The sequence below is a fragment of the Equus caballus genome, chromosome 23 (genome assembly GCF_041296265.1).
Source record: "Equus caballus isolate H_3958 breed thoroughbred chromosome 23, TB-T2T, whole genome shotgun sequence".
NCBI lineage: Eukaryota > Metazoa > Chordata > Mammalia > Perissodactyla > Equidae > Equus > Equus caballus.
In genome coordinates this window covers 50,256,309-50,280,153 of record NC_091706.1, presented here as the reverse complement: position 1 = coordinate 50,280,153, position 23,845 = coordinate 50,256,309, and the positions used below count along the sequence as shown (strand labels likewise).

The 23,845-nt window shown below is 42.0% G+C and overlaps 1 protein-coding gene and 1 long non-coding RNA gene across 3 annotated transcripts in view; one reads left to right on the top strand and one right to left on the bottom strand.

Moving 5' to 3' along the window:
* Positions 1-1,764, bottom strand: part of SH3GL2 (SH3 domain containing GRB2 like 2, endophilin A1) — a 196,677-nt gene extending 194,913 nt beyond the window's left edge. The window contains exon 1 of one of the 2 annotated variants that reach the window (XM_023627407.2): positions 1,087-1,764. In XM_023627407.2, coding sequence (XP_023483175.1) covers positions 1,087-1,131 — 45 coding nt within the window. In that variant the 5' untranslated portion in view covers positions 1,132-1,764. The remainder of the gene's footprint in view (positions 1-1,086) is intronic. The other variant, XM_070248234.1, reaches the window with a different exon arrangement.
* Positions 992-23,775, top strand: LOC111770183 (uncharacterized). The gene is made up of 3 exons (XR_002803271.2): positions 992-1,132; positions 8,376-8,465; positions 23,413-23,775. It is a non-coding gene; the product is annotated as an uncharacterized lncRNA (long non-coding RNA).
* Positions 23,776-23,845: the final 70 nt, after the last annotated feature.

Sequence of the window (23,845 nt, the reverse complement as noted above, 5' to 3'; positions counted from 1 at the left end):
CTGTTATTGTGGTAGCCTGGGAAAAACCTCACTTCTGAGAAACTACGAGAAAGCTCAGTATTAATTAAGGCTAATCTATGAAAAAATATTTAAGGCTAAATTATGAGAAATATTTAAAGAAACCAACAAAGTGCTTACTTAAAGATCCCTTAAACTAGAACTGTTTCAGAAAGATAAAAAAATAGTAACCATACTTATTATATAAGAAATAGGTCACATTATAAGTATTCACTTATTTGTCCCTATATAAAATTGTTCAACGAGCCCAGTGAAATTTAAAGTATTAGAATCTGAATTAAAGTTTTATTATAATCACAGCTTGTTAACCCCACAGAGAAAGATGAACACATCAAGACGTAAAAGGCTCACTAAAAATAACACATTAAAATAAATGATGATTTTAAGTCTTCAACAATTTGGTTACGTTAAGGCTGCAAAACCCACGGGAAATTTTTAAAGACACGCAGAGTGCTGGTCAAGCCCTGGCCTCAGAGGAGTTTCACCACCGAGCTCTCCAAGGAAAAGTTAATGCATGTGCTTCCCAGGAGAACGCCCCATTCCCATTCCTCTGGAGCCTGCGAATGCGGCGGAAGGAGGGATGCAGGGGCCACAGGCGAAGCGCGCAGACGGCGGGCATCCCCGCAGCCACCCCCAGTGCGGGCCACCCTCGTGCCAGCACATCCCGGGACAGCCGGCGCACCGACACCGCAAGGTCACCGGGGAAGCGGCGACTTTACATAATCTCCCGCCGCGCCGCGCCGCCCGGGCACCTGAGCGCCGCCGTCCCCTCCCTGCGGCGCCCACGCGGGGCGGCGCGGGGGCGGCGCGCGGGGCTCGGAGGCGGGACACGGGGACCTGCGGGCGCCCGCAGCGCCGCTGTGGGGCGGGGGACGGAGGACGGAGGGCGGGCTCCCCGCCGCGGGATGCCCCGGGCCGCCGCGGAGGGCAGGAGGCGATGCGGGGCGCGGCCGGGGCGGGCTGGGCGCGGGCCGGGGTCCCCAAGACCCCCGCCGGCTGCAAGCGCCCAGCGCGCCCCTCGCCGCTCCGCCCGGGACCGGCCCGCGGCGCACCTGTCACGCGCCTTACCTGAGTGGCTTTGTGGAATTGCTTCTTGAGCCCGGCCACCGACATGGTGAGGGAGGACGCGCGGGCGGCTGCGGCTGCGGGCAGGAGGCGGCGGACGGGGCAGGAGGGCCGAGCGGGGCGGCGCGCTCGCCGGGCCGCCGCTCGTCGTGCCGCCGCCGGGGCTGTGGGCGCGGGGACGCGGAGCGGCGCGGGACGCGGGCTCGTGCGGAGAGACACCCTGACGTCAGGGGCGGGTGATGCGGCCTCTTAAAGGGGACGCGGGAAGCCCCGCCCCGGGCGCGGGGGTGGCTGGGCAGGTGCTGCGGTACGAGCTACCTGGGCACCGGCCGCTGCCGCGGCGACTGGCTCCGCGGTCCCGGCGGGCCGGCCCCCTCGTCAGAGGGCCGAGGGCGGGCTCCCGCCGCTGGGGTGTCGGTCGTGCACCCGCGGACTGCGGACCGGTCGCTGCAGCTTGGCAGGCCAGGCACCGGCGCGACTCAGGTGACTTGCTCGGCTTCCAGGTAGCCGCAGCGGCGCTGCCTGCGCCCGGCCGCCCGCCCTTTGAGGCAGGCTCTCCGCAGCCTGCACTGGAGGAGCGGCGCTCTCTGGGGTAATGACTAAGTCAGCGCTCCTTCTCTGCCCTGGCCCCGCTTCACTGGTCACAGAAAACATTTCTCTGCCCTCGTTTCGATATCCCTTAAGCCTACTTAACGTTAGGGAAAGCCACTGACGCCTTCTTTTTCTTTTTGTTTTTTTCTGGTCTGATACAATTTACCAACTTCAGACGAAAAATTTTTTTAAACCCTTAAAGCCAGTCAGGTAAACAGAATCGAAGCGGGATATTAAGACAGAAATAGCATTTAATCCTTTGTTTATAGAAATGGCAAAGTACGAATATGAACTTGCTGTTCACTTACGATAGCAGACTTAGGAATTTCAATCTGAAATAAGCATTATATAATGTAAAAAAAGCATGTCACTAAGTTGTACAAATGCTACATATGTAACAAAGTGTATATGGCTGGACTAAAGGAAACTGATGGAATTAGGTGAATTGAGAGCAGAGCATGGCTTCTGGGTTCTGGAAATGAGCCGCTTCCTATGGTCTTTCTTGCACTGAGGAGCACATAGGAAAAAACTTGAACGCTGTCCCCTCTTAGGGACCAAAGATACAAGGAGGAGAAACCAGTGGCAGAAGCCAAGATAAGAGAGACTTCCAAGGATGAATAAGGAAACCACGTGGCAGAATGGGAGCTTCCTCCACAACCCCTGCTGCCTGGGAGGAACCACAGACCCCACTCCCACCGGGTAGCCAGACTGCTTGGGCACAAGGTGAACATCTGATACGAGGTATCCTGTCCATAGGCTGTTCTACCAATCCTAGTCCTTGTTGATGATGTGAACTGAAACACATAAAGGCAGACTCAAGCCGATAGTGGTGGGTAATGGAGCAGTGGGAGGACATGGACCGTCTGCAGAGAAAAGCAGACAAAAGGAGAAAATCTCCAGGTAGTAGTCATTATTTATATTCATGTACCTTCCAGATCACGGAAGAATTGCACTTTCCAAACCCTTTGTGGTTAAGTGGGACGTTGCAACAAGTTTTAACTAGTGGGTTAGGAAGAAAAGTGACTGTCACTTCTTGGCAGAGAATTTAACTGTTGATATGAGATGCTGCAAAGCTCTCTTTTGCCTGTGCAACGGTGTTCTAGATATTTGTGGTCTGTCAACCAGAGTCAAGAGTGATGACGAAGAGGGGCAAAGTCCACAGCTGATGTTCAGCAGATGTTTAGCATGAGTGAGAAATAAACCGAGTAATTTTAATTCCCTGAGTCTGGAATTGCAACTGTGGCAAAACTAGTCTATCCTGACTGAAGCACATTGAGAAAATGCCTTCCCATTTCTCAGAAGATGAAAAGAGGTTTTCCAGTTCTTGCCTTGGCCCACATGTATTTTATTTTTTGTCATTAGATGTCCATGAAGTAGCCTTCCTTTTTCTGACAAAAAGCCTCAGTGACGTTTAGGGAGGTGTGTTCTCTTTTGTGCAACCTCACCCAAGCAGTCGGCAGAATTAGTCCCCAGGCCTGAAGGTCAGAGGGAATGGTGGCTCCATGTACTGACCATACCCTGACCTCTTATCAGCTAGAGAGGGTGAACAGTAAGCTCTGACGACCCACAGGGAATTCTAAAGAAATGTCAGAGCAAGGCACAATCTGTGTCTCAGAGAAACATCAGACAGGGAAAGACAAAAGCTGCTGATAGATAGATGGGGCTACTGATCCATGAGTCCAGGACAAATCGTTAAAGGCCCCATGAAGTGGTATGCCTAGGGACAGTTACTCGCATCTATGAGGCCCACCATGGTGATTTCTAGATTCTTGACACTAAGAAAGCACTAAGATGCTTGACACTAAGCAGGAGTTTGGACTCACTACAGGAGTAGGTGGGGCTCTAGGCTAGAGAGATTTGGGGGTTAGTGTTACAATGACTGCTTTTGTACTCTGACAGTTTGGTGAAGGCTGCATGCACACACACACAAACACACAAACACACTCATGAAAAGATTACCATAAAATGCTAACAATGGTTGTGCAGCTAGAGCAGTTCTCAAACTTTAGCATGCATCAGAATCACCTGGAGGACTTGTGAAAGCGCCCGTTGCTGGACCACCTCCCAGTTTCCAATTCAATAGGTCTGGGTGGGACCTGAAAGTGTACGTTTCTAACAAGTTCCCAGGGGATGTTAATGCCCTGGTCTGGGGACCACACTTTGAAAACCCCTGGGCTAGAGTAGAGCTATTAGGAGTGAACTTTTTTCTCTCTTCTCCCAATTTGTAAAATGTTTTCCCATTACTTGTACAATAGAAAAAGTATTTTATAGGTAATTTTTCCTACCTGGTCCCTGATCTCAACAATGGAACATTTTCACAGAAGGATGGGCCTTGGTTGAAGTTGCTAACAGATAGCAAGTAATCTACAAAGCGGAAGGGCCTGGGATTCATGAGCTCTGGTCTCTATGAAACTATGAAAGGTATGAAGCGGGGACCTGAAGAGTCTCCTTAGAACTTTGCATACTTAACTGAGCCCTACATTTTACACAAACAAGTCTCTCTCTTTCCCTGGTTCTTCATCCACCTACTTAGAGTATTCATCCTGCTATACTTCAAAGGAACTACCTTGGGAGAAAGAACTTTAAATCCTTTTGAAACCATAGTTAACTCTCCCAGATATCCCCTGGATTTCATGTAAATCCAGTATTTCTATTACGGCCACACTTTATACCTGTAAAGACCTTTGAGATGTTTTGAAAGAGATTTGCTGAGGTCCTCCTACTAGCAGGCCTGATGGTGGAACATGTGGGGAGATGGAAAGGTGAGATACCAAGTGGACTGGACCTTGAACCCCGAGGAGTTTCCAGTCTAGCAACTCAGAAAACCCGTCTTAGAGACATCTATTGTGACTTGAATAGAGAGGGACGAATGCACCAGACACTGAAAAAATTTCAAACAGGAGTGCCCCTTCGGTCGCACTGAAGCCACGACAGAGGCTCTGTGGAAAAATGCAGAAGCACAATGCAAGGGAAAGGGGAACCAAAGGTCAGTGAGGAAGAACTTTAATAAAAGGCTGTTGTAATTCAACATGCTGCCCTCTCATCTCCTGAGATCAAATCAATGCAAAATAGTAAATAAACCTAGATCTGCTCAGGAAAGTTCCAATTAAATGAAACCCCCACACAGCCTCACCTCACTAATTGGACAGGAAATTCATGGTCAGCAATAATTCCATCACATCATTCATGCACTATTTCTCCTTGCATTATGGCAAAGCTCCTGGCAAATACCAGACCTCTAGCTCGCACAGAGCCACTGCATCCCTGGTGCTTTCAGAGGGCCCTTCATTCCAAGGAGGCAGAAGACAAGCAGCAGCTCTCATCTTTTCGCCCTTCAGCCCAATGCTGCTCCTCTGGGCCACACGAGGGCAAACTGACTTTCTGTGTAAGCTCATTAAGCCCAGGAAACATAGCAAATCAAAGGCATTAAATCCCAACTTCTTATTTTACAGATGAGAAAACAAAAGCAATGAAAGGAAGTGATTTACTTATCATAACTTTTTCTCCTCCAGCCTCTAAGTTTCAATTTAGGGCAGTGTTAATAAACACAGATTGGAATGAATGAATGAAAGCTCGAACAATTTATCACTGCCACTGATGCTATGCTCATCACATTGGGTCTGATGTTCAACGGCCTTCCCCAGACAGCCTTGTATTAAAATATGGATTGTGCAGGACCCAGACAGTCATTTTGGTGTGAATAGCGCTCAGCATAAGATTTTGTGCCTTTGGATGCTGCCAGTAGCATTGGGCCCCCACCTAGCATGGACAGGGCTCACAAGCTCTTTCCTAGAGATGGGAAATCAAGGGAAAGACCATCTTTATTTCCTTGCTTCCAGGTCTTTCACCTACCACTCACCCTCCAACAGATACACTGAGAAGCACACTTTTTTGTCTCTTGGAGGGGGAATGTATGGATCTTTCTCTCCCCACCTCAGCTTTCCACTTGTCCCAAAGAGCCCTCCTCCCTCCAAAGCACAGGGGCCTCTCCCTGAAAAAACTTCCTCTTCGCTTAGCTAAACCCTATTAATCCAATCACAGGAGGAGGAGGCGGAGGAGGGATCTTAACCAAGTGGGTGACTTACATTAGGCTCTTAACATCTGGGCCCCTTTCGTTATTTACATCCCAGTTTGAAATGCTTCCAACTTCCCTAGCAAAATCCTGTCATTTCCAATCCCATCTCTAGTGCGTTTCCTTTGAAGTCTTCCCCATCCTTTCCGTGTCCTCTCTTCATTTGTGGACTCTCAAAGCCCTGATGACACACCTCTGCTGTGAACACGGTCTAACATGTATTATAGATATCGATATATAGTATTGGATTCTTAACTCTTTGAGTGCAGGGTCTTATCTTTACTTTTACAACGCTTAGCAGATAATATAAACACCCGTTAGATATAGGCTAATTGAAATTTTACAAGGCTGATGAAATTTTAAAAGCTAGAGCCAGCAGAAGGCCAGAAAGCCTGGAACTCTCTGAACTTCTCTCCATCTGAGCAGACTGCTTACATGGTCCTCATTGCTGCTCCCTCGCCGTGTCCACACCTGGACCTCCAACTTTCTGTCAATTTGGGGAGTCCTGATGACCTTCCCATAAATTCCCCTTTGTTCAGTCAGCCAATGTCACTGTCTGTTACTTGCAATCAACAAACTCTAAGTGATTTATCCTCCCCCACTCTCAACCCCTGCAATAATATTCAAAGCTCAGTTCCATTTCTTGTTCAGACCTAGCCACTCAAATACAGCAATTTAGGCAACTACAGTTCCTGCTAAGCACTGCATTAGGCTTCCTTCTCAGACGAGGGTGGACAGATTGAGTGACAAGGAGTATAGTCCTTTAGCAAGTGTCAATTCTCCCTGTGAGACACTGACTTTCTGTTTTACAAATCAAACCTTTTGTTTATTTGATTAGTATGAGTCAGGCTGCCAGGGCCTGAACCTCCCCAGCCCCTGGGAATTGGCAGCTGAATGCTGGTAAATAAATGCCAAGCTGAGACAGCAGTGCCTGCTCCTGGAATGAGAACAACCTTCATTAAGTGTAAATTGTTAGAGCGTCTTTACCACCGGCTGATTTATTCTATTCCTGGGTGGATGTTATCATTAGAGATTCTGAAGGCATGTTGTTAACCCTGAACATAGGATCTGGCTAGTTAGCCTGGTAAAGCATTGTGTTAAAGAGGCCAAGTTCTGTTAGTAGCTAGTTAGCCAGGCAGAGAAGCGCTATTCCTTAGTCACAGTTCACATTCTACCCTGTCATCTCCGGCTTGTGTTCTCTTGATTACAGAAAAGTCTAGGTGAGAAAGGAGAGAGAACTTAGTTCAACAAAAACCCGTCAAAAATACTCAGAACTCAGAGTACAACTTTCCAATATTCTGTCAGCATCAGCTTCATATATGAAAAAAAATTGATCATTTATCTTTGTTTGGGACCCTTTTTCTTCTGCCTTTTAAAAAATTTTTGGTGGTTTTAGTAAATGTGTACAGCTTATATGTTCTCTGGCTCACACATATAAAGCTAACTTCGAGACAAAAAATCAAATATAAAGCACTGTTTTAAAACATTTAAGTTAACATTAAAACACCACCCTCTTGGAGAATGCCAGTTGTCTTTCAAGGTCCAGTCCCAAGAAGTTTGCCAAGTAGGAAATTCCTTAGAACAAAGGTCTTGAAAACATTTTGTTTCCTGTGAATATTGTTGAGTTGAATTGGGAGAATTTTGACACCAATTCTTAAGATGCCCTTAACTTTGAAGGTGTATTACAGGGGGAGGGTAAGCTCATCCCAGCCTGCAAGCATAAGACCCATGAGCACATGTAACAGTGAGGAAAGTCTTTTCTTGGTCAAGAGATAATTGACTGAGGAGTCAGTGGAGGAGAGGAAGTGGGAGGAGCAAAGACAGATGTCCCCGTTGCCCCCCACCCACCCCAATAGAAGTCAAGGGATGAAGAGAGAATAGTTCATTAAGTCAGGGCATACCAAGAGATCTGATTAACTTTCTCTTTTAAGCTGGGAGATCTGGGCATGTTCACTCACAGAGGGAAGGAGTCAGTTGAACGGCAGACATGAGTCACACGGAAATTTAAAGGGCTCACAGAGCTCAGTCACTGGAGGATACAGGACAGAAGAGAAAAAAGTCCAAATGGAGAAGTCACCTGGTAAAGCAGGAGGAAGGACTTCCCTGACACGGAACAGTGGGGAGAAGCTGTGGAGGGGTGAAGCCGGAACACTGAGGGGGGGAAGTTGTGGTGACAGGTGGGAGAGCAGTCAGTAGAAGCAAGGGAGATGCCCGAGGGCCAGTACCTGCCCAGACTAAGAACACACGGCATTGAGGGCCTTACACCATCTGGCTTCTTCCCCTCTTCTCCAGCCTTGGGCACCCAGAACCCCTAACATACCTGATGCCCCTACTTCTCTGCACTCAAAGATCAGTCCCCGATACGCTCCTTGCTCTGACCAGGTCTTTGTATGCACTGTTCTCTGCCTGGAATAGTTGTTTTCTGCTTTACACCTGGATAACTCCCTGCACATACTTCAGATATCAATCGAAAGCCTTCCCTGACCCCTCAAAAGGGCCAAACCTCACCCTTATAGTCCTTTATAGCTGAGTACTGTTCTCCTTTGCTGCACTTGTCACCGCTGTGATTTTGCATGTATTAATGTGACTTTTTTATGTCTCTCTCCCCGCTGCCCTCACTACTCTGCAGACTCCAGGAGCACGTGTGCTGTGGGGGTTTGTTCACCACTGCATGCCCAGCATAGTGCTGACGGCCTGGTGCACAGCAGGTGTTCACAAGGTATTTCATGAGTGAACAAATGAACGAATGAATGAGTGGGTGGAAAAAATTGGGGAAATTTATTAAGACTTAAAGGATATTTAAAATGTTTCTGAAGAACGATGATGGCTTAGTTTCCGCGGCCTAGCTTGACAGAATGTGTGGCCCCACAAATCAACAAGAAGGTCACTTAGTGACCATCACATGAAACTGGTTCCACTGATGTAGGTACGATGCAGCACCTAGCAATATGTAGAATGTGTTATGAACCCAAGGAAGGGCGGAGTCATGGTGAACAGGCTTCATGGGGGAGGTGGCACAAGGATCCTGAAATTAACTTTCAATCAGATCTCAAATCTCATCACTCAGGGAAGCTCAAGATGGAACAATAGGGAGACATTCAAGCCCAAGCCCAGAGGTACAAGAAAACAACTTCCAAATTCAGAATGAAGTTGGGAAAGGAACCTGTAACCAGTAAGATAGTTCAAGACTTTCGGGTGCTACGGCATGGAGCAAGGGCAAAGTGATTGAGACCCATTTGTGATAATACGATTTAAGGCTTATCTGCACATGATGCAAAGCCCCCACCCTTTCAGGACTCCCTCTGAGGCTGACTGTGTTATTTTTCCACCATAAATCTTCCCTAAGTGTCTAATCCTGTAGTGCTTGAAATGTGGTCTCCAGACCAGCAGCATCAGCATCACCTGGAACTTTGTTAGATTAACAAATTATTGAGGCCCTACCCCTGACCTACTGGATGAACAGCTCTGGGGTGGGGCCATGCAATCTGATTTAACAAGCCCCCCAGGTGATTCTGATGCATGCTCCAGTTTAAGAGCCACTGGTCTCCAAGCTGCAGTGTTAGTGCCGAGAGAGAGAGGTGGAAGTCTTGGGAATTCCTCTAAGGCCAGAAGGCTCAGTCAGCCAAACATAAAAGCTTTCCCTTATAGAGGCCCATTGGGTCCTTGAATAGGTGGGCGTTATTATTTTCTACAAGAAATGAAATTGAAACAAAAGTATTAAGCAGTTTGGCTGGAGATTTGGGGCCTGTGTCCATTTGCTAGGGCTGCTGTAACAAATTACCACAAACTGTGGCCTGAAACAACAGAAGTTCATTCTCGCACAGTTCTGCAGGCCAGAAGTATGAACTCAAGGTGTCCACAGGGTTGGTTCCTTCTGAGCGCTGTGAGGGAGAATCTGTTCTGTGCCTCTCACCCAGCTTCGGGTGATGGCCGGCAATCTTTGGTGTTCCTTGGCTTCTAAATGCTTCACTGCAGTCTCCTCCGCTGTCTCCATGGTGTTCTACAGACTACGTATATCTGTGTCTCAGTTTTGCTCTTATCAAGACATCAGTCGTATTGGATTAAAGGCCCACTCTATTCCAGTATGACCTCATCTTAATTTAGCTAATTACGTCTGCAAAAGACCTATTTCCAAATAAAGTCACATTCTCTAGTACGGTGAGGGTTAGGACTGCCACAGATCATTTTGGGGTAAACAACTCAACCCATAACAGGGCCCCAACTCAGGAATCCTGTTGAGAACACTTGTCATTCCTCAACATTCTTGAATAACCTCCCCAACCAGGAACACAGAGACACTTGGCAAATTGCCTTATGTAATGCCGCTGGCAGAGAAAAAGTCACAAAGAGTTAAATTACTCCCTTCACACAGTGTGTCCCCAAACCAATGATGTTCTCATACATTAACTCAGGATGTTTTCTGAGACCTTTCTTCCCCATTCCATATATGGTATCTTTAAACATAATAAAAAGTTTCCTCCTATTTCTTGGATCAATATCTAGCTATTTAAAGATACAGTTTAAAGAAAAGAACATAATGTCCATCCTCCATCCCACATAACTCTGTGCTCCTTCTGGCTTTAGCCATACGAAACAACCAGCTCTGGGTAGGAAGGGAGACTCATTAGGCCTGGAAAAAGAGAACGTAAATTCAGAAGACTATAAACTCAGAACTACTCTGTAGTTTTGGATGAGCCCTTTGGGCTCACAGATCTTCCTAAAGAAAAACTGGAGATATTTGTAATTCCGTTATTTTATGAGCAGTTCTGACCTTTAAGCACTAAACAATCAGAGGGAGAGAGGGAGCTGGTGATTCAGTGTCCACCAGCTCACTTCTCACACTCAGTCTTCTGGAAGCACTGTTAGCCTGAGGGTGCACGTTACACGGCAGCGATTTCTGTTTAAGAATGCTGTTAGCCAAAAAGGAATGGAGGGCTCAGACCTAGATTTTATCATGAAATTCTTTTAAACACAAGGAAACGTTGAGAGATCTACACCAGGAAATATTTTAAAAGCTCTAGTTATTTCCATAAATGCAATTGAAGTGCTTAAGAAGCTAAATGAAAGGATCAAACCCAAAATAATTACCACTTCTAATTTCCTCCATTTCATTGAACATAAACTATCATCAAATTTTCAATTGCATTCAGGGAGAAGCACTGATATGTCTCATGTAATCAAAGTGTTCTCTCTCATTTAATTTTCGTTTGTCTAATATTTTGCATTATGTAAACAACCAGATATCAACTTTAAAAATTTTCTAAATCTCTTTTAATAGTTTGAAAAGGGTTACTCTGGTTTTTTCTTGCAAGGACTCTGAAATACTGCTTTTTCTAAAAATATTTTATAGCAATAATTTACTCAAAAGTTTATCTAACAAACTATTCAAGATGAATGTCAGCTATTTTAAGAACAATTTCAAAAACAAAAACTAAGACTCAACAGGAAAATGTACAAAGAATATAAGCTCCCTGAAGTTATATAAATAATTATTATGTGTTTGGAAAAACGCAGTATCATAAGAAATGAGGTTAAAATAAATAACTCCAATTTCACTAAATCAGCAAAGATTTTAAATATAATATTTATTTTGATAAAGATATTATGAAATGAGTGTTCTATATACTTGTAGGCAGAGTAAAATGGGTACAATTAATGAAAAGCATTACATATAATATGGCACTACATATCAACTTAAAAGTTGTACCCTTAATTCAGTAATTTTGTATCCAAAAAGTATCTTAAATAGAAATTCAGTCAATTAGCCATGTGGGAAATGCAAATCAAAACCACAATGAGATAACACTTCATACCCACTAGTGTGGCTATAATAAAAAATAGTAGACAATAGTAAGTGTTGGTGAAGATGTGGAGAAATTGAAACCCTCAATACATTGCACAAATTGTGGGAATATAAAATGGTGCAGCTACTTTGGAAAACAGTCTGGCAGTTCCTAAAATGGTTAAACACAGAGTTAGCTTATGACCCAGCATTTCCACTCCAAGGTATATACCCAAAAGAAATGAAAACATATGTGCACACTAACTTGTATGTGAATTTCATACCAGTATTTTTCAAAATAGCCAAAAATGGAAACAATCCAAATGTCTGTCAACTGATGAGTGGATACATAAAATGTGGTGTAGACCTACAGTGTAATATTATTGGGCAACAAAAGAAATGAAGTACTGATACATGCTACAATATGGATGAACCCTGAAAATATTATGCTAAATGAAATAAGCCTGTCACAAAGGGCTACATATTGCATAATTCCATTTATTTAAATTTTTGAAATAGGCAAATCTATGAAGGCAGAAAGTAGATCAGTGGTTACTTTGGGCTGGGGGGATAGAGGGATTGGGGTTGATGGCTAAAGAGAGTGGACCTTCGTTTTGGGGTAGTGAAAAAGCTCTAAAAAGGACTGTGGTGAAGGATGCACAAGTGGTTCCAAGTCCTGGACTGGCCATTCTGTCATTGTATGATTACCTCTGCCACTTACAGCATTCTCTGAAGTTGTCATCTATTGCTTCCCCCAAACTCCCTCCCTTCTCCGATTCTCAACTCCAAATAAAACGCTCTTCGACACCCAGCCTGCTGTCTCCTTTCACTGTTCTTTTCCGTCTGCCCTATTCTTTTATCTTTCCCAGAATCCAGTTTGTGTTTTTGTGCACATTGCCTGATACTACAACATAGAAACCTAGGAACTGAGCTAGCAAAGACAGAAGCTCCTTAAAAAGGATGGAAAAAAGCAGGCAAAGAAAATCCCCTCTGGCTAGCAAGGTACAGGAAGGCTATAAAACATTTACAGGATAGTAGTTCTGTCCCCACCATCAGAGTCTGGTTTTCAAAAGAAAGTCCAGAGGTTCATCTTGTTCTTTCTGCCTGGATGGCCTCCCGGCTCTCTTCTTTCCTCCCTTCCCCCTCCAGCTGTTGTCCGTGGAAATCTGCCTGCATTCAAGTGTCACACAAATGCCTTCCTTGGTCAGCTCATCTAGGCTTGAGCCCAACTTCTCTGGTCCAATATGGCTTGGTTTGAACCACTTACCTCATTCTTGGAGTTCTTAGTGTAGTTAGTGGGGAGAGAGGGCATGGTCTGCGTCAAGGTCAAACCACACATTCTAAAATGGAAGCTGGTAAGAATCAGTCAACATAAAATACCAATAGCTACCATTTGAGCATCTTTCTGTGCATGACATTTTATAGATGTTACTCATGTAATCTTCATGTAACTCTATGCTGTGTGGATTCTAACCCCCGTTTTATGCATGAGGACATTGAAATTTGGACAGATCAAGTAATTTTGCCCATGGTTACAATTTGGTAAGAAGTGGAGCAGGAATTCAAACCCAGCTCTGTCAGTCTCTATAGACTCTTCTACCAGCTCTGCTTCTCCTGCCCCAGAACCACGTGCCAGGACGTAGGCTTGTCTTCCTGCAGAGAGAAGAGCACTAAACACAACTTGGAAAAGGAAATTCTTTCAGGGTAAACTGATGAAGTATGAAAATGAAGCTTTCTCATGGGCCTGCATGGTGAAGAGTGGAATCTGAGGAAGGTCAGGCTGGCGAGGATCACATGTCCCTTAAGGGATTTTCACTAAATGGCACTTCTTAGAGATAAGATAGGTTTTTGTGAAGAGCAGACACGTGCTGATGTGGACTAATCCATCCTCTCCATCTTGAATCAAGATCCCTCACCCAAGCTTGTCTACACTAGAGGATGAATCACTCTCAGACTTGTTCTTTTACCAGCTCAAGTTCCCTGGCTCCTGTTGTGGAATATTCTCCTGTAGGAATTTTTTTTTCTTTCTTTTTTGTGAGGAAGATTGGTCCTGAGCTAACATCTGTGCCAATCTTTCTCTATTTTATGTGGGATGCGACCACAGCATGGCTTGACAAGCGGTGCTAGGCCTCCGCCCGGGATCTGAACCTGTGAACCCCTGGCCACTGAAGCAGAGCATGCAAACTTAACCACTACACCACCGGGCTGGCCCCCTTTTTTTTTTCTTAATTGGTGAACATTTGGGCTGTTTTCAGTTTTGTTTTATTACAAATAATGCAGTTGAGAACATTCTTGTGTGCAACACTCTTGGTACACATATGCCAGCATACCTGTTGGATATATTTACCCAGGAATAGACTTGCTCAGTTGCAGGATAGTGTACGTTCACTTTTATTATATAATGCCAAATAGTTTTACAAAAGAGTTGCACTGATTTACACTTTCACCAGCAATGTTTGACTAGTTCCTTTTGTTCCACATCCTCACTGGAACTTGGTATTATCCGTCTGTTTAGCCATTCTGGTAGATATATTGCAGTATCTCATGATTTTAATTTGCATTTTCCTGATTATTAATGAAGTTGTGAGCATCATTTTACATTTTTATTGGCCATTGGAATATTCTTTTTGTGAAATACCCATTTAAATCTATTGCCCCTAATGGATTGTCTTTTTCTTATTGATTTGTAGACAATCTCGATATATTCTAGAATCAATCCCTTTGTCAGTTATATATGTCACAGGTAATTTTTCTCTATTCCATTAGTCTATTTGTCTTTGTTCAAGAATGAGATTGGCCTTTAATTTTCCTTTTTCCTAGAGTCCTTGTCAGGTTTGGGTATCAAGGTGATGCTGGTCTCATGAATCATGTTGGGTGTGTTCTCTTTTTCCTAGTCTCTGAGAGAGTTTCCATAATATCAATGGTATTTCTTTCTTAAATGATTGGTGGAATTCATTACTAAGACCATCAAGGCCCAGAGTTTTCTTTGTGGGAGGTTTTAAGCAATAGATTTTATGTTTTGAATATTTGCAGAACTATTCTATTTCTTTTGCATGAAATGTATTCTGCTTTCCAAGGAATTAGTAAATTTCATCTAAATTTTTAAATATATCAGCATAAAGTTGCTCATTATATTCTGTTATATATTTAATGTCCTGAGTTCATAATGATGTTGCTTTCTTCATTCCTGACCTTGATTATTTTTGCCTTCTCTTTCTTTTTCTTGATTAGTCTCAGCAGGGGTTTACCAGTTTTATTAAATTCTCCAAAGAAGCAATTTTCGGTTCATTGATTTTCTCTATTTTACATTTGTTTTCTATTTCATTAATTTCTGTCCTTATCTTTCTTTCCTTTTAATTTACATTTAATTTGATATTCTTTTCTTGCTTCTTGAGATGAATGGTTAGCTCATTGATTTTCAGACATCCCTCATTGCATATAAAGTTATAAATTTCCCTTTAAGCATAGTTTTAACTGTATCCCACAGATTTTAATATGTAATTACTTAATTATTCTGTTCAAAATATTTTTTCATTTCTGTTATGATTTCTGCCTTGACCCATTTATTTAGAAGTATATTTCTCTATTTAGAAGTGTATTTCTTAATTGTTGTATATTTCTATGTATATCTATTGGTTATTTGCTAATCATGTTGTTAAATCTTCTATGTGCTTATTGGTTTTTGTCTATATATTTTATCAATAACTGAATTAAAATTTCCTACTATGAATGCGAATCTATTTCTTCTTGTACTTTCTGTCAAATTTTGCTTCATTTACTTTAAGGCTTTTTTATTAGCTGCATACAATATAGCTTTATTATATATCTCTGGTGAGTAAAACCCTTTATTCTTTATTAATCATGTCTTTTATTTAAAATACTTTTTTAATGAAAAATACTTTATCTGATATTAATACTGATAAAAGATGGCTATTATCCATTAGCTTTCTTTTGGTTAGTCTTTGTGTATCCGACTTTCTGTATCCTTATATTTTAGGAGTATCTTTTATAAACCTTATATAGTACTTTTAATCTAGTCTGAAATTTTTCTTTTAATTGAATTATTTAGTCTATTTACATTTAATATAATTGCAGATGTATTTGGTTTAAAGCTATACTCTTACTCTGTGATCTCCATTTATTTTACCTGTTTTGTCTTCCTCATTCCTGATTTTCTTAACTTGTTTGGATTGACTCAGAGTTTGTTTTCCATTTTTTTCCTGCTATTAGCTTCAAAGTCATAAGCCCTTTTACTATTCTTTTTAATGGATACCTGTGAGACTATCACATGCATTTTTTTTTTATTGAGGTCACATTGGTTTATAACATTGTGTAAATTTCAGGTGTACAACATATTTCGGCTTCTATATAGACTGCATCATGTTCACTACTAAAAGTCTAGTTTCCATCCATCACCATATATATGTGCCGCTTTACCCTTTTTGCCCTCCCCACAACATGCATTCTTGACTTATCAGAATATGTTTATCGATACTCTTGCCTGCCTCTCGGACAAGGCAAGGATACTAAAATACTTTAATTCCTTTTACCTGCCTCCTAATTTAAGTCTATAAGACATTTTTATTATTGTTTTATACAGCCAATATTCATTCAAATCTATTCATAAATGTCCCTTTCTATTGCTCTTCCTTTCTTCCTGCTTCTCCCACCTTCCATCTGGGAATATTTTTATTCTGCCTGAAAAATATCTCTTCGTGTTTTCTTAAGAATAGGTATGCCAGTGCTGAATCCTTTAAGTTTTTGTTCATCTGAAAATGTCTTCATTTCATTTACATTGTTTAAGGATGAAAATAGAGTTTTAAGTTGGCATGGTTTTGTTTCAGTACTTTATGTATATTTTCCCATTTTCTTATGGAGACCATTGTTTCTCATGTAAAGTCAGCTCACGGTCTAATTTTTGTAATTTGAGGGTAATATATCTTTGCTCTTCTCCACCCCTGGCTGCATTTAAGATTTTCTATTTGCTGTTTGTTTTTAGCGGTTTGATTGTGATGTGCATAGGTGTGGATTTCCTTTTATTTATCTTATTGGTAGTTTATAGGACTTCGTGATCTATGCCTTGGTGTCTTTCACCAGTGTTGTAAATTTCTTAGCCATTGCATCTTCAATGATCACTTCTGCCACATTCTTTCTGGGACTACAATTACTCATGTCTTAGACCTTTTCACTGTATTTTCTACATATTTTAACTTCTCATTTGTATTTTTCACCTTTTTCTCTCTCCATGCCTCATTCTTATTTGTCTTTTGTTAGCTATATTCCTAAGTATGTTCAAACTTTCATTCTTTAGTTGTTTGAGCTTGTATATAAGTATATACTTGTTTTTTTGTGTACTGAGCTTTTCTTCAATGACTTTGATAAATTCATTTATTAATTGTAATAGTTTATCTAAAGATTCCTTGAATTTGTCTATGAAGGCAAGCATGTGATGTGTGAATGGCAGTTACTTCTCCCTTTCCGATATTTTATTTCATTTCCTTGACTTAACTGCACTGAGTCGGATCTTCAGAGAAGTGTTGAAAAGCAGTGGTAATAGCAAGCGTTCTTTCTTTTTCCTGATCTCAGGGGAAAGTTTTTAATATTTCCTCATTAAGTACTATATCTGCTTATTCTTTTTTTGTAGTTACCTTTTATTATATTTAAGAAATTTTATCTATTATTAGTTTGCTAAGAGTTTTTTATGAACATAGTTGAATTCTATCAAATATTTTGGCTGCCTCTATTCAAATAGTCTTTTTTTCCCCTTTATTCTTGGTGAATTACATTGGTTGATTTTCAAATATTGAAATAACCTTGCATTTCTGGGAAACAAACAACCATATTGTATTTGTACTTTTTGTATATTGATGGATTCCATTTGCTAATATTTTATTTAGGATTTTTGCATCTATGTTCATAAGAGTAATCGGCCTATCATTTTCCTTTCTTGTAATATCATTTTCAGGATTTTTGTTTGATTCTTTCAGACGTCTGAAGGCACAAGCATTCTAGAATCATCTTAGTACAATTTCAAGACTAGAGATGATTCCAAACTAGCTGCAGTCCCTGGGGCCACCAGCCTACTGCCTATTTGCTCTCATCCCCAGGGGCAGATCTTCTGGATGTGAAGCCACAACTGGATTTACCCACCACCATCGCCTTGGCAGGACTTAGACTTCAAATTTTGTCTTTGTCAACTCTGGAAACTTTAAGAAGTGTTGCTTAGCTCTCAGTCTATCAGCTGCCTTTTCTAGAATTTGCAAAGCTCCCCGAGGAAAAGCAGCTCCAAAATCCGTGTTTACCTCTGTAGATTCCCATCTTTTTCTGGGATTATGGTCTGGTAATCTTTCATTGCCCTCAGTCTCCAATGCCTTGAAGCAGGTTTATAAAACTACCTTTCTCAGCACTAGTAGTTGGCCTTAGTAAAACATTGACCCAATTTCTTTGTGCACCATCGCTGGAATCAGACGGTCCAGGATGCTTTTAAGTAATTCAGTGATTGCATAAAATAAGGTTCTGAGATTCACTGGTGGTCACCAAAATGTTCACATTGCAAAGAGCTGCCTCTCTCCAGCGTGAGGCAAGGGTTGGTAGATTCAAAGCAAAGTTTGGAAAACTGCAACATACCATTGATGATATGGCTGAATAAGAATTTAAGTTGTCTATTGAATGATTTTATTCAGGATGAAACAGTTCTCTTAATAGAGAAATCAGTCTCTTCATCACTGGAAAGTAATCAGGAAGTGGGTTTATAGTGCCTAGCGACAGTATTGAAGATGTAGAAATTTTTAAAAAATGGGAAAAAATGTTAGATTGACATTTATGCAAGCAAATATAACTAAGATGAGAAACTATTGAACAATTAAGCTAGTACCACTAATAACATCATTAAAATAATCAACTCCTTGACGAGTTCCATAGTCATGATCCACAAATGTCCATACTGACCCCATGGGCACTGACTCTCAACCCCCCTCCTCCTTTTTTTTGGTGAAGAATATTGGCCCTGAGTTAACATCCATTGCCAATCTTCCTCTTTTTGCTTGAGGAATATTGTTGCTGAGCTGACATCTGCCAGTCTTCCTCTATTTTGTATGGGATGCTGCCACATCATGGCTTGACAAGCTGTGCTAGGTCTGTGCACAGAACCTGAACCTACCAACCCCGGGCCACTAAAGTGGAGCATGCGAACTTAACCACTACACCACCAGGCCAGCCCCTCAACCCATTATTTTGTAAAAAAAATAGTTAATGGCTCAGACTCAGAATAATAAGTCACATCCCCCACTACACCTCCAGCCAGGAAAAATTAAAAAATAGATATGGCAAATTACCACATTTCACAAAATGCCCTTTTGTTCATGTTTAGTCTTATTTTTACACCTTCAAAAGGGGGTTTCCTTTTAATAAGATGTTATCTAAAAAGAAGAGATGACAAGCAGTCTATGCAAATAGAGAGTGTTAAAATAAGCTTCAAATAACTTGCTCAGGAAGACTCCCTGCCTGCTGATCTATAGTGCACGCCCCTTCTCCTCCATTTCCACAGAGGAGCAGAGGTAGGTTCTTGCTGAGTGATAAATATGTTCACAGATAACATCACCAAATCCTTAACAATCTGGAGTGAAAAATGAGGCTTTAAAACAACATTATGAACAACACAAGAAACATTGAAGTAAAGCAAATAGTATCTTGGAAGGGGAAATGCAGTGACTAAATTCCCAATATTACAGCATGTTGTTACAACAAAAATATTTTAATTTCCACAGAGCTCTAATGCCATGGGATAAAAGGATCTGCTCCCAGCCGTGACCAATACAGAAAAATCAAACCTGAGAAGGTAACTGCAGAACATGCACTGTCATCTCTTCTATACATGTTCTCATCAGCATCAGTGAATGTTGATTGAGTTCTCAGAGAACATTTAGCCATGCCCACAAACATTTGCAGTAACAGACACAGAGAAGATCCAGTCCTTTCCCGCTGGGACATTTAATTCAAAAGGAGCAAGATATACAGCTCATTCTCTTGCTATAGGCTGATATCACTTTTATTTTCCTTTCTTCAACGTGGAAATTCTTAGCAGCCACCCTCCAAATAAGAATTAAATTGATGAGATTTAAATGTGTCTTTGCAGAAATGGAAAAGAAAGCAAGCCTGATGATTCGGTACAAAAATGTTGGCCCAGCTACAGAGAATTTACCAAATCATGAATTGTAGAAGGCGAACTGGGTCATGAAATCAAACGCCAGGGATACAGGCCAGATCACATCTGCGAAAAGACAGGCTCTTTCCCTTTCAGCCTGAAGTATGAGGCCCTCTGTTGATCTTTTTGTCTTTATAGACCCATGAGTTCAGAGAACTACTTCTCTATGTTAAGAAAAGCTACTGGCAAGTCTGATGATAAATGATACCCAATCCTTGGCCTCAGTGTGGGGAGTACATACAGCAGAGCGGCAGGAGTGGATCCAGGTTTCGTGAAGTCTAAAACTTGTACAATTGTGGAGGCCTCTTTAAGAAAGAAATACAAAATTACAAACACAATATTAGGTCAAGGGCCTTGAAGTAGCTGGGCCCTGATGCTTGAGTTTCCTTATCTTTACAATATATGCACCTCTGCTCCGTGTCTCAAGGGGACAGCCTCTCCTCAACTCCCGCTGACTGTTACCCTTAGGGAAACCAGCCAGAGTGGCCAGATCTTCTGATATTTTAAAAATAGCCAGAAATCTGGATGCTTATGGGAAGTTTCTCTCATTTTAAAATATTAACAAGAAATTCAAATTAAAAAAAAAAACGCAACCCTTTATAAGACTCAGCCTATGGTCATCACTTTGGCACCTCTGGCAAATTGAGTTATGCAGTAATGGGGTCAAAAGAAGGTTGTGGCCCAAATTACTCAGTGCACTTCTCGGCTGCACGCCCTGGTGTGGGCTGACTTAAGTGGAACAGCAGCCCACGTGTGAAATGCCTCGAGCTTAGATAATGGTTTGGGGTGAGGTGCTTGAGAAGAGGGTACAAACATAAAGAAAATGTTAGAACAGAGTGGCAGAAGGAGATGACAGATGGAATGTGGGAGGAGAATGAAAAACTACTTCCAGACCCCTTTGGAAATAGATTGAATTACGGCCCCTCGCACAGTGATCTGACAGCTGGGGAGCGTGGAAGACTTGAAGGCAGCATTTCTCAAAATGTGGTCCACAGACCACCTGATCCTGGAATACCTGGTGTGCTTGCAGGAATGTAGATATCTCATCCTAACCGCTGAAAGTCCTGTAGAAAGTCTGTGTGTGGGGCCCAGAACGTTCACTTGAACAGGAACCAGGTGATTCTTAGGCAAAATGACACTTGAGAAACACTGGAAAGATGGTTTTTTTTTTTTTAATCTAGCCAAGAGCAACCTATGGGAATGGATGCATGTGGAAGCTTCCGGACTTCCAATTACCAGCATTGGTACTTTTGGAAGGTATTAGTAAGCTATCTCCAATCATTTGCTGCCTTCTTTGTGGCCTGTACATTTTTAATTCTGATCCTGACTAATTCTCCAAGCTGCCAGCCAGAATGAGCCACTGACACTTTAAGAACACCACGTGAGCCAAGAAAGCCAAGTCCCTGAAGATCTGACCCTCTGAATTCTCCCTTGACATCCTTGCTGACACATTGCAACCTCAGCTGTATTCTGTTGACACTTAGCAGATGAAGTGTCTGGAAAACCCAAGGTCTGCTTTATATAAATTACAAAATGCTTACCAAGGACAGTGTCAATACGGGGCCTTCACATTAACACATTCTTGATTAGACCACCTTTGTAAGTCTTGTGTGAAACAAACGTCCCCATGTGTTTCTGTGCTACAGTGAGTGTGTGTACCTGTGGCACACAATCAAGGACACCCCCTTCTCACAGTATCTCCGCTGTCCTGCCGTACGAAGTTAGAGCCCTTGGGTCTTCTCTAATTAGCATGAAGAGTTTGACATCATTTGTGTCTATACTTGTTTCTCCATCAGAATTTTAACTCCTTAAGAGTAGAGACCGGGGCCAGCCCTGTGGCATAGTGGTTAAGTTTGACTCCGCTTCAGTGGCCCAGAGTTTGCAGGTTCAGATGCCGGGCATGGACCTACCCACTGCTCATCAAGCCATGTTGAGCCAGTGTCCCACATACAAAATAGAGGAAAAATTGGCACAGATGTTAGCTCAAGGACAATCTTCTTCAAGCAAAAACAGGAATATTGGCAACAGATGTTAGCTTACGGTCAATCTTCCCCCCACCTGACCCCCAAAAAAGAGTAGAGATCACATTTTGTTTAATAAGAAGTCAACATCAACTAATTGAGAAAAAAGCTTAAATGGATTAAGGGCTTAGAAGAAGGAAAGATAAAGTGAGATAGAGGGGAACTGAAAAGCCAGAGTAAAACCCGACAAAGGCAGACACTGGGGAGGGGACTGTCGGGCTCATTAGGGCTCTTTATTTAAAGAATCTGAGCCTGAGACATGACAGAGCCCACACACACAGGTACTCTGCATAGCAGTCCAGCACTGCAGATTTAAATCTTAAGTCTTTTCCTCACCCCTCACTGCCCACTGTGTCCTCCTTAACACCCTGTGTTATTTTCTCTAGACTCACTTATTAGCCCTTTCTGCTTAACGGTATCTCTGTTCCTAGCTTGACTTAGTCAAGAAGTCTCCTGTTCTCCTCTTTCTCCTTCTCCCCTGGATAATTATAGGAGGAACATCCAGGTAATACCTCCTAGCTCAACTTGCTTCCAATGGCCATCACCCCTGTGTCCTGTCAAGTCATGAGCAGGGCCCAGATGGGGATGGGTGGGAAGTGTCAAAAAGAAACTCGAGAAGGGAACGGGGAGATGGGAAGGATATATCACGGGTGTAAGGTCCACCCTGACCACGCCTACACCTCAGTCAAGGAATAATAATAATAATACTGTATTATATTTGGGAATCACTTTCCATCCGGTGAAAAATGACTAGTTTTGATGTCCTGTGTTTTGATTAGCAACTTGAATAAATGATGCTCCAAGGTCATAGTTTTCAGGCTGGCCAAGAACCTTGTGAAATGGTGCCAGCTCTCTGATTCTCGTTATGGAAGTAAAAAAAATACACAGTTAATTCAGACTTTTAAGATTGACCATCCTTGTCTTATTACCCTCTTTTCTAAATAATTTCTTTTGGAAAAAAATTTAAATGTTTATTTTCACCTGTTCCCCTCTTCTCCACGTCTTTGCCACTGGCTAGCACTGATGTCAACGAGCAAATGTTGTCACAGTTTCCTGACTGGTGTCTCTGTCCAGTGTTGGCTGCCTTCAATCCAACCTCTGAAGTAAGGCCAGAGTGAATTTCTAAAAGTCTGACCTGATCAGGTTGTTATATTCCACATTTTCCCTTGCCTAGTGGTATGAAGAGTATTACACCTTTTAAAGAAATTGAATCTTTGATTAAAACCTTCTCTCTGAGAAATCTTCAGGTCCTTATGTCATTGCTGGTAAATTATTCTAAACTTACACAAATTCATCCAGAAAATTTTTTAAAGGGCAGGGGGGACATTTCCCAACAAATATTACAAGGCTAGAATGACCTGGATATTGAAACTTGATAAGACCTTTTCAGGAAAGGGAAATTACAGGTTCACCTACCTCTCTCATGAACATAAATGCAAAAAATCCTAGACAAAATATTAGCAAATCAAATCTAACTACAAATAAAAAGGATAATTAATTAAGTTGGGTTTATTCCAGGAATGTAAGGTTGGTTTAACATTAAAAAATCAACCAGTTAACCATATTAACAGATAAAATGGAGAAAAATCATATGATTATTTTAATGAATACAGAAAAAAGGTTAACATTCTTTTTGGTTTTTTAATTTTTTTTTTTTTAGGAAGATTAACCCTGAGCTAACATCTGCTGCCAATCCTCCTCTTTTTGCTGAGGAAGACTGGCCCTGAGCTAACATCCGTGCCCATCTTCTTCTACTTTATATGTGGGACACCTGCCACAGCATGGCTTGCCAAGCAGTGCCATGTCTGCACCCGGGATCTGAACCGGCGAACCCCAGGCCGACGAAGTGGAACTTGCGCACTTAACTGCTGCGCCACTGGGCTGACCCTAACATTCTTTTAAGATAAGAAATTATTGGCAAATTATGAATAGAAGGCAACTTTTTAATCTAATAAAGTATATCTACAAAACTGTGGAGCAAATATTATATTTAATAAAGATATATGGAAATTGTTTCCCTTGAGATGAAGAATGTGACAAGAATTTCTGCTATCACTACACTTATTCAACATTTTATTGAAGGTCCTACTGGC